The sequence below is a fragment of the Ranitomeya variabilis genome, chromosome 2 (genome assembly GCF_051348905.1).
Source record: "Ranitomeya variabilis isolate aRanVar5 chromosome 2, aRanVar5.hap1, whole genome shotgun sequence".
In the NCBI taxonomy this organism is placed as follows: domain Eukaryota; kingdom Metazoa; phylum Chordata; class Amphibia; order Anura; family Dendrobatidae; genus Ranitomeya; species Ranitomeya variabilis.
In genome coordinates, this window is record NC_135233.1 from 65385978 (window position 1) to 65397270 (window position 11293).

General features: G+C 43.2%; 1 protein-coding gene across 2 annotated transcripts in view; it reads left to right on the plus strand.

The window, feature by feature from the left end:
• Nucleotides 1-10374, plus strand: part of AFTPH (aftiphilin) — a 63346-nt gene extending 52972 nt beyond the window's left edge. For both annotated transcript variants that reach the window (XM_077282517.1, XM_077282518.1), the window contains 2 exons: nt 3028-3151; nt 7578-10374. In XM_077282517.1, the coding sequence (XP_077138632.1) occupies nt 3028-3151; nt 7578-7722 (269 nt within the window). In that variant the 3' untranslated portion in view covers nt 7723-10374. The remainder of the gene's footprint in view (nt 1-3027; nt 3152-7577) is intronic.
• The last annotated feature ends 919 nt before the right edge of the window (nt 10375-11293 follow it).

Genomic DNA, 11293 nt, shown 5'->3' on the forward strand with positions numbered 1-11293 from the left:
TAACAACATGGATAAAAACAGTAATAGATGTAAATTGCATACATCACTCTAGAACTTGGCGTAATCCTTCATTTTTTTTTTTTTTTCGTAAATCAATAGAACACATGAAAATAAGAAACTTTGTTATAGAACTGATCAGGGAAATCTGCTTCTTTCTCCTTTTGGATGGATGATCACATTTCAAAGTGTTCAATAATCTATGAGTAAAATCTGTCATGTGAATACAGACTTCACCATTGCTGAGAATCTGACCAGTAACCATTGTCACCTTCTATGTAGAGACAAAGATCCTCCTTCCTTCTACATAGAATCTTCTATACAGATTAACTGTCCTCTCCTAGCTCTGTAATGAGATCATCTGAAGTCAGATTTTACCTGGGAATTGAGACTTTTGAAAATGAATGATCCGTCCTGGCAGATAAAGGATTTCTTTAACATGATTTATGAAATATTAAAACTACCGTTACTTAAGTACACTAATATGTATTTTATTACTACATGAAAAAACAATAACTTTTTGAGGGAAAAAAAGTCCTACAACCCTTTAAAAAAAAAAAAAAAAAAAAATGGATTTATGGGGTTATCTAATGGTCAGTTCTCAAAAAAGTAAATGTTTTATCTATTGCCTTACTAGTCATCTCCTGTTACTAACATGTTTACTAATTTTACACTTTAGGAAATTCTGGTCACTTTGGGATGTGCTAAAAAAGTTAAATCTCCACTTCTAGCAGTCTTTTGGGAAACCCTACTAATGAAAGATAAGGCGTAATATCGTCCTATATACTTTCAGCGGTTTCCAAACTAATTTTCTAACTCAAAAAAAGTTGTACTTGTTTCTGGGAAAGTCATTTGGTAGAGCTTGCTGAACATTTGGGAGTGGGTTTGCCCTTTCTGTGTGTTGACCATGCCTCGGAACTCGCAGGTTGACCTGACGGTACAATCATCCCCAGCCATTGATTTGGTCTTCTGCTGACTGCAGTAAAACATCAGAGCAAAGGCCGCTGTAATAATATCTTAATGGCTTCTACGTTGGTCCTTCAGCTATCACAAGAACCCGCACATTGACAGCACAGCGAATATCGCTCTGGTCAGCTTGTTCTGGAAGTTCCCAGGCATGTGACAGTAGCTGGTGGTGCAGTGGTGGCCGTCCTGTCTAGTTGTAATGGTTTCTTTATTTCTGGGTTTGGTGGCTTTGCAGGTGATTGGTGTTTAATCTTTATTCTCCTTTTCAACATGCTCATCTAGAAACTAGTAGAATGGAGGAAAGAAGAGACTTTATAGAGTAGTGTTCCTCTAGGGCAGACTTCCATTCCAAAATGTAGGACAAGTACTTAAATTAGGGGTTTTTTTATGTTCAATTTTTATATATTTTTTAATATTATTATTTTTTTTTTTTTTTTTCATACCATGATCTGTATTAAAAAAAAAATATTAGAAATAATGCAATTTTCACAGTGGCCAATGGGGCTAGTCTAATTCCCCTGTTATTTCTGAAAATTCACATGAACATTAGCAACAACAAATTGACAGACTATTGGTTGTATTGAAGCATCTAATGAGCGTGTGCAAAGGTCATTGTAAAGGGAGGGATAGTAGTGATTGGTGGATCCAGTGTTATCTGCCGTGTATAAAAGTGTTACTAGTCTTTGTAATTCTAATGATAATGAGACTACTGAAAAGTAATTTGTAGAGAACAGGAACTATTGGACCGATTCATCAAGACTGTTGTAGCTCACAGTCGTGCTACGCCGGTCTTGCAGGAGAAGAAGGCGGCAAATTTATTAAGAGGCGCAGCCAATCAGGCCTGTCCTAAGTGGTGGGCACCTCTTTGCGCTGCACCAAAAATGCTGTTGTACAAAAGCCGGCACTTTTGATGAATCTGACAGGCGGGTTTGGCCACATCCCATTCCGCCATGCTCATTTTGGCATCGCTGATTCCAACTGGTGTGAAAATGCCAAAAGTCACAAAACTTCTGCGCAACTCCACGTCTAAAATGATCCCAGTGGCCAGCGTCAAAATTGCAAGATTTTGTTTATTTATATATTTTTTTATATATATACAGATTGTGTCATGATGGAAAAAAACGAAAAAGAAATTGGAGACTTAAAATAAATAAAAAAAAAATATATGGAACACAGAAACCTGATTTGAAGCAATAGGTCATCTTCTGATCTGTTTCCTTTAAGAATGGACTTAGCTACTTGTGTATTAAAGTGCAAGTTCATCATTAAATATACAGCGCTTCCCGAGAATATGTGTCATTGAAGAAGCGTTCTCTTTTTTTCAGATTATCTCATGATAAAGCGGGACCGAGGAACGATGTTCTGCCCCTTAGTAATGCTAGAGGCTTTCATAGCAAGTTCAGAGCTAAAGGAAGCCCATCCGTGCTGCGCTTCTTATCAATCATCCTGGAAAAAAAATTATTTTAATGAACGCACACCCTTCATTAAAAAAAGAAGTTGGTTGTAGTAGTTCATTACTAAACTACTTGCTCGACAGTCCTGTTCTCAGACACGTTCTCACCCGTCCAGTCCCCAATGCTTCCGCACGCCTGCGTAGTAGCTAGTAGATTTACAATGGTGGCTCGGTGCGTGTCCCCTGCATACTCCTTTAAGTATCTGAGTGTCTTCATTGCTCATTTATAGGCCTGTTTACATATTTACTTGTATACAAAGTTTGTATATTTCTTCTTTCCATTTGTGGATATGTCATTTTAAGAATTTTTTAATTTGTTTTTATTGGAGCTGGAAACGATCATTTTCTATTACATATATGCAACATACATGTGTGCTATAAATTGGTAAATACCTATGAGGGACCCCATTATTGGGATGCAGAGACCTTTCGGCCATGCATGTCGGCAGGAACTGCTCATTGGATCCCGGTGTTGTCTCTGAAGTGCTCGGATACATAGAGGAGTGTGCGGCGAGGAGTGTGCGGCGTGGTGTGTTTTTGTGACCAGTGAAGTGACTATTCGCCCTCTCTGCTGACTTCTTCCATCACTGATTATCATTTTATACTGAAAGGTGTGGATCCCGAGCTATACGCACTGACAACGGCAAAGGTGGAGTGCTCCAATGCCAGCAGCAAAGTGACTGATGCATTTGCAAGACTGATGTCCACAGCAGAAACCACAAGCACATCGGCAAGGTAAACTCATAAATCCAGGTCCCACCAGGTGGATAGTAGTTTCATGTCGCTACAATGCTACATTGGTCTAAATGACTGTACTTTTTGGAGCCACTTTAAAAATTTCATTTTATGCTCGAATTTTTGGTGCTGGGTCATTTACATTAGATAAGTAGAACCAACGGGCTTCTTTAGGATTGGCCGTCCATCTAATGTGTATGGGGGCCACCTGACTGTTTGATGGGGAGATAAGTTGAGTGTTCTTGTGTATGGAGAAAGTCGGCAGAACGATAGTTCTTCCAATAGCTCTCTAATGTCTATGTCCAGCTTAAGGGGGAAAATGCCATAGAGTTAAAGGGGTTGTCCACTACTCGGACAACCTCTTCTGAATCCCTGTGTTCCCCTCCCTGCCCAGTAAAATAACGCTACCACTCCTCTCTGGTGCCTGCGGTGTTGGTACTGGCTTTCCCGAGGCTTGCGTGACATAATGTCATGCGATCCCTGAGGTGAGTCAGCGCTGGCTTCACTCTCTCCCCTTCGGTCAAATCGAGACATCCGAAGGAAGTGGAAGCTGGAGCTCTCGCTTCTTCCGAATGTCAATTATGTCCGTAGTAGAGGAGAATGAAGCCTGCGCTGATTGGCCTCAGGGATCGCATGACGTTAGCCAAAAAGGCAAATGCAATTCTGGGATGTATTAACAGAAGCATACAGTCTCTAGATCATGCGAAGTCATTGTTGCCCTCTACTCCTCTTTGGTCAGACCTCATCTGGAATACTGTGTCCAGTTTTGGACACCACATTTTAAAAAAACATCAACAAACTGGAGCAAGTTCAGAGAAGAGCGACCAGAATGGTGACCGGTCTGCAAACCATGTTCTGTGCGGAACGGTTACAGGATCTGGGAATGTTTAGCTTCCAAAAAAGAAGACTGAGGAGACTTAATAGCTGTCTACAAATATCTCAAGGGCTGTCACATTGTAGAAGGATCAGCTTTATTCTCATTTGCACAAGGAAAGACTAGAAGCAATGTTATGAAACTGAATGGGAGGAGACACAGATTAGATATTAGACAAAACGTTTTGACAGTTGGGGTGATCAATGAGTGGAACAGGCTGCCACGAGAGGTGGTGGTGAGTTCTCCTTCAATGGAAATCTTCATACAGAGGCTTGACAGACTTCTGTCTGAGATGGTTCAGTGAATCCTGCACTGAGCAGGGGGTCGGACCAGATGACCCAGGCGGTCCCTTCCAACTCTAATATTCTATGATTCTAAAGCCAGTACTGACACCGCTGCAACGTCATCAGAGGGGGAGTATAGGCATTACTATTGTACTGATGGGGAAAGCTAGAGAATCAGAAGGGGTCAAATCCCCCATATGGGAACCAGGGGCTGTTACTGTAGCTCTTTTTTTCCTGAACTTGTTTTACGTAATAATTTGGGCCAATTCGAGATCTTAATTTGTAAAATCCTTCTAATATGTTACAATCCGTGTACATTCCATTTCAGTAGTCAGGGAGGAGGAGTGAAGGTGGTCATGCCGCTATGGCTTGGTTACTCTCCCGAGTACAGGGTACATCATCACAAGCCAGCTTTATGTCCTCTTCTGACAGGTTGGCAGCTGCCGGCACATTTGCTTTGTGCCAGTCAAGCTGGGAAGAGCATAGCCTATGATGTCCCTAGTCCAACGGCCTATTTAAAAAAAACAAAAAAAGTCCTGTCTTCTGATATGACGTACAACAACGACTTTTGAGAAAACAAAAGCGCTGATGTACCTGATCAGGTGGTGTAAAACCCTAGTGAGAGGTTCTATATAAAGGGTGATATTGTGGCTGCGTGCGATCACTGAAGCTGGAGGCACAGAGAACTGCTCAGTGATTCCATAGTCATTCCACCTATAGATTGGAGCAGAAAACCTCTGCTAATTGTTTGGGCTTATTTTACAATTATCCGCTCATATACAGCACTATGAGAATCCTTTTTTCTTTCCGAGGAGACCGCGCTCTCCTCTCGCACCGGGTGCGTTGCATCGAATCTAACCTTGTTGCCGGTTTCTATGGCAACCGAGAAAGTGACTGACTTGCACAGATCTCGCACAACACGCCAGGATTATGCATCCAGACAAGGAGCTGCCGCTGATGACCCGAGCGTTAGCTGCTTATGTAAACCAGCGCTCGCAGTCATTTCTACATATGCTAATTGCGGCTTCGTCGTGAAGCGCGGGAATGTCCCACGGGAAATGTATTGTAGTCTGATCACATGATAACAAAGGCAGAAAAGGAGTAAGGAGACTGCTGAGGGGCGCACGCATGCATGTCCGCCTGTGTCTGCCTGCGGAAAGCTGCAAAACATCTTCCATCCAGCATTTAACCGTTTGTGCCACTGTACATCTTCATTGCAGCTATTCATTATAGCAGTCATTAGGACCTTTTTTACTTTGTCTTATTTTTTTTTTTGCATTTGGCAGAAACCGTTGAAGAAATTTAGTTAATTATATACAACAGTTGCGTTTCCTCCTATTAAAAAAAAAAACACATAACATTCTTCATTTTAACCCTATTCTAATAGCAGTGTCGAATATTACATGAGCCCTGCCATAGATAATCGTATATATCATTCCTGCCATATAGACTATAATAGATCACTCCCTCCATAGAGAATCTGATAGATCCATCCCTCTGTAGAGAATCGGACAGATCGCTCCCTCTGTAGAGAATCGGACAGATCGCTCCCTCTGTAGAGAATCGGACAGACCGCTCCCTCTGTAGAGAATCGGAGAGATCGCTCCCTCTGTAGAGAATCGGACAGATCGCTCCCTCTGTAGAGAATCGGACAGATCGCTCCCTCTGTAGAGAATCGGACAGATCGCTCCCTCTGTAGAGAATCGGACAGATCGCTCCCTCTGTAGAGAATCGGACAGATCGCTCCCTCTGTAGAGAATCGGACAGATCGCTCCCTCGGTAGAGAATCGGACAGATCGCTCCCTCGGTAGAGAATCGGACAGATCGCTCCCTCGGTAGAGAATCGGACAGATCGCTCCCTCGGTAGAGAATCGGACAGATCGCTCCCTCGGTAGAGAATCGGACAGATCGCTCCCTCGGTAGAGAATCGGACAGATCGCTCCCTCGGTAGAGAATCGGACAGATCGCTCCCTCGGTAGAGAATCGGACAGATCGCTCCCTCGGTAGAGAATCGGACAGATCGCTCCCTCGGTAGAGAATCGGACAGATCGCTCCCTCGGTAGAGAATCGGACAGATCGCTCCCTCGGTAGAGAATCGGACAGATCGCTCCCTCGGTAGAGAATCGGACAGATCGCTCCCTCGGTAGAGAATCGGACAGATCGCTCCCTCGGTAGAGAATCGGACAGATCGCTCCCTCGGTAGAGAATCGGACAGATCGCTCCCTCGGTAGAGAATCGGACAGATCGCTCCCTCGGTAGAGAATCGGACAGATCGCTCCCTCGGTAGAGAATCGGACAGATCGCTCCCTCGGTAGAGAATCGGACAGATCGCTCCCTCGGTAGAGAATCGGACAGATCGCTCCCTCGGTAGAGAATCGGACAGATCGCTCCCTCGGTAGAGAATCGGACAGATCGCTCCCTCGGTAGAGAATCGGACAGATCGCTCCCTCGGTAGAGAATCGGACAGATCGCTCCCTCGGTAGAGAATCGGACAGATCGCTCCCTCGGTAGAGAATCGGACAGATCGCTCCCTCGGTAGAGAATCGGACAGATCGCTCCCTCGGTAGAGAATCGGACAGATCGCTCCCTCGGTAGAGAATCGGACAGATCGCTCCCTCGGTAGAGAATCGGACAGATCGCTCCCTCGGTAGAGAATCGGACAGATCGCTCCCTCGGTAGAGAATCGGACAGATCGCTCCCTCGGTAGAGAATCGGACAGATCGCTCCCTCGGTAGAGAATCGGACAGATCGCTCCCTCGGTAGAGAATCGGACAGATCGCTATCCCTCGGTAGAGAATCGGACAGATCGCTATCCCTCGGTAGAGAATCGGACAGATCGCTCCCTCGGTAGAGAATCGGACAGATCGCTCCCTCGGTAGAGAATCGGACAGATCGCTATCCCTCGGTAGAGAATCGGACAGATCGCTCCCTCGGTAGAGAATCGGACAGATCGCTCCCTCGGTAGAGAATCGGACAGATCGCTCCCTCGGTAGAGAATCGGACAGATCGCTCCCTCGGTAGAGAATCGGACAGGTCGCTCCCTCGGTAGAGAATCGGACAGATCGCTCCCTCGGTAGAGAATCGGACAGATCGCTCCCTCGGTAGAGAGGTGTAGGTGGAACTCCACGGCTCCGTTCATGGTGTAGCGGTCCTGTTCTTGCATTTGACTTTTATTAAAAATGGAGACTATTTTACCCTTGTAACTCTTCCTCTTTGCTCCTTGACCTGTTTGTTTTAACCTACATTGTGTTTCACCTCTTCCTCGCAGGAAACCTAGAAGGGACGAGAACCTTAGCGAAGAGGCTGCGAAAGTGATCGCCAGCCTCCCCGACCTATCTTTCATGCATGCCAAGGTGTTGATGTTCCCAGTCTCATTAACACCTTTATCGAATTCTCAAGACAAGGCTGATTGATTACACAAAAACTCCGAGAAATAATAAAGAATCCAAAATGCATTGGATGGTTTTTATATCCAAACTTTTTAAAGAGGATGAAAGTGTTCTTGCTTTTTTTCATAAAATCACTTTGGCTGAGTTGTCGGTAAGCAGCACTATTAAGGGGATATACACTCTGAGGTCTATTTCAACACTGAATACTTCATTTATATGAAAAAAAAATCTTCAAATTAATTTGTATATAAAGGCTAGAGGAAATGTTTTGTTTTTCTTTATGCTGGGTACATACACTGGGGATCCTTTCTTACGAAAAAAAAATCAAAAACAGACAGAAGTGAACATGCAAAACCTTCACTGCCTGTGAGCCTGTTGTGGTGACTTTTTTTTTTTTTATTTTAATTTTTTTAATTTTCACTCCTGGTTGTATTGCAGTTGTACTGTTACATCTACATGTTCAGTGTTGTTACTTTGTTTTTTTGTGTGTGTGTGTTATCTTAAATTTTCCAGAGGTGGAGCTGACTGCAGAATTGGGCTTTAGGAGCGTTATAACCTGTAGGGTTTTGTTCTCTTCTGTAACGTTAGTAAACAAAATTACTTCCCCATTGTTTGCTGGGTGCTAACCAATATGGCGGCCGTTATTGTTTCCTTAGAGGTATACAGGTAGTACTATCGCGCACTCAGTGATGGGGCTGATTACACCGGATGAACTAAGTAATATGGCTGACCGCGCCAACACAGGCAGTACTTTCTTATCATACAGATGCCTAGGGCCTTAAACCTTCGTTTTAATTTAATTTTTATTTCATAAATCAATAGTACACATAACAATAAGCAACTTTGTAATATATTTTATTAGCGAAATCTGCTTATTTCTCTGCCAGGACCGAACATTCATTTTTAAAAAACGGTCCTAATCCGTATTCAGTGCAGACGGATAAGATTCCATGTACATTGAGGAGGGGAGAGGATGATGGAGCCGCTAGAGGCAGAGATCCCACCCCCCCTCTATAGTCTACATAGAAACTTATCGCCATCTCCGCAATGAAAAACCTGTGACTAAATACACAGTTTACCCGATAATTGACACTTTTTTGAAAATGAAAGCTCAGTCTTGGAAGAGAAAAAAGCAGATTTCTCTAAAAAGATGTATTACAAAGTTGTTAATTTTCATGTGTACTATGAAACCGACGACCGTAACATTTTAAGACCCTTTTTATTTGATCCTTAGCCATTCATAAATAGGCTCATGTCTGATCGTTGGCAGTATTTTTTTGCCAATGAATGAGCAAATGTATCTAGAATGCAGCATTAAAAATCATCATTGTCGGCAGCACATTTTCCTATGTAAACCGAGGATGTGCTGCCAACAAAATACAAACTGTATGGGGAACGGTGATAATAGCAATCATTCGTCCCCACCTACCTGTGTAAAAGGGCCTTAAAGGAAACGATCGTCATTTACTATTCTATTTTCCTGCCACTCTGGTTGGCTCTGCTAAACCGGTAAGAAGCGATAACGTCCCCGTCCATCAGTCACTCGACTGCTGAAATCTATTGCCTGCAGCTGTTGGGGGGGGGGGGGAATGGTGTACAAGAGATCCATGATGGGAAGATATCTCACCCATTATTTACCTGACCACTGCAGCCAATCATTGGCCTCAGCGGTCATATGCTATGCATGCACAGGAGAACACTGCATGGGCCTGGTGATCGGTAATAAATATATATTCACATCCATAATGTAGACCCCTGTTTTTGCGATCACCTGGGTTTCCCAAGGACAAGTAGAGCTGGGAAAGAGGGTCTGGCAGCGCTCATGACGTGTCTGTTAAATTATCAGTAACCCTTCTTAATAGTGCCAGGTTTAGTAAGGACAAACCTAATGTCAGATTATATTAGAGGCCCACCCCATAGAGGAAAAAAAAAGTAATGATGATTTTAAAAAAAGTAGTCCGTGATCGTGTGTGTTTCCAGGAGGGGTAACAGAGGAACGAGACTGCAGAGTTCTAAGAAAAGACGTTCCAGTGCCATTTCATAGGAAACACAAGTATTTAGTAACACAGACTTATCTGGAGAGCTGCCGGGTCCTGAATTCTTAGTAGCGTAACAGAAGAGATCTGCACAAGGCCCTCCAGGTAACGATGCTCTGCAGCCCGTTCCTTGCCAGGAGTAATGGCGTTGGGTTATGCCACTATCTGCCAGGACAGGTTTTCTTACAGGGTTTACAATGAAATGAAACCATCCATTTATGACCATCCACGTGTCTGTCCGCCTCCGTTTTTGTCTGCGTGTTTTTAAAAAAAATACAGTTGCAGTTTTCTGGGGCTTAATCAGCTTGATTTGGGTTAAGAAGGACCAAAATAATATGAATGTGTTTTGATTACTGTTCTCGTTTAGTTTTTATTTGTGTCTATTGTTGTACCACTATTCTTCTTCTGATTTGCACAGTGTAAAAATTAAAAAATAAATAAAAAATGCATAATCATAGGTTGCTATGGTTTAGGCTGTACATACATTGAAGACTTTGGGATGTAAATTTATGGGAAAATTCCTATGGAAAACAAAAAAACAAAAATACAAAAACAAACTTGATCTGTAGCAGCAAGGTCCAAGTGCATGCCCAAGTTCTTTTGAAATGTAAGCGTGTACATTTTCTTTTAGCTTATACAGAAATAATAATTAAAAAAAAATTAAATAAAAAAAAAAAAAATTGTCGTTTACTTGGTCTGTAAAGTGCATGATCCACATTTCATTACACTTACACGGGGTTGTATATCACGGTCGTACAAAGCGCCATCTTGTTGGGAGAGGGAGGTTTTGCATTTTATGACTTGTGCTGTCACTTTATATAAACTGAACATGTGTCATGCGCCTTCCCCACAGGACTTGGTCTATGCACATGGGGCGAAGGAAACCTCAAATTTCTCACTAAACACAAGCTCGGCAGGGGTGGCGCAGTTTCTTCCCCAGAAATCTCACTCCATTAGCGGACTGCAGAGAGATGTCTGGTGTGGCACATGACACTAGTCAGAATGTGGGATTTTCGTGAATCGGGAGCGTCTGCCTTCAGCAAGACGGGCGTGAACGATGCCTTGAAGGTCTTGGCTGAATCGGCCCTATGTTTTTCCATTGAATCCATTCTGACACCCAAGCGGGAGTCTCTTGTTTGCTTGGCTCCGCCTCCCTCACTGGTGATTGACAGCGCTGTCTGGAACAAGTACTATCGACAGCGAAAACTCACCAATGAGGGAGGCGGTGCTGGCCAAACTAGTGGGAGGAACAGTGCACCACAGTGCTCCGAGCCTCTTAGCCACACCCAGGATGCACTGAACACCTTAATTAGCATATTTTGATTAAACTTCAGTTTCTGCAGAATGAAGCTAGCAATTAGAATAGTAAAGGTGAGATATTTATAGCTGCTTTTTACCCTACGAGGCCTGTATACTGTCAGATCAGGGCTGACAGACTCCATTTAATCTTGGTTTATTGAAGAATAGAGTAACTTATAAATGTACATTAGATGCTGCTCCCAGGACATTACATACAATAGAATATACCATATACAAGGATTGTATTATATAAATATGGG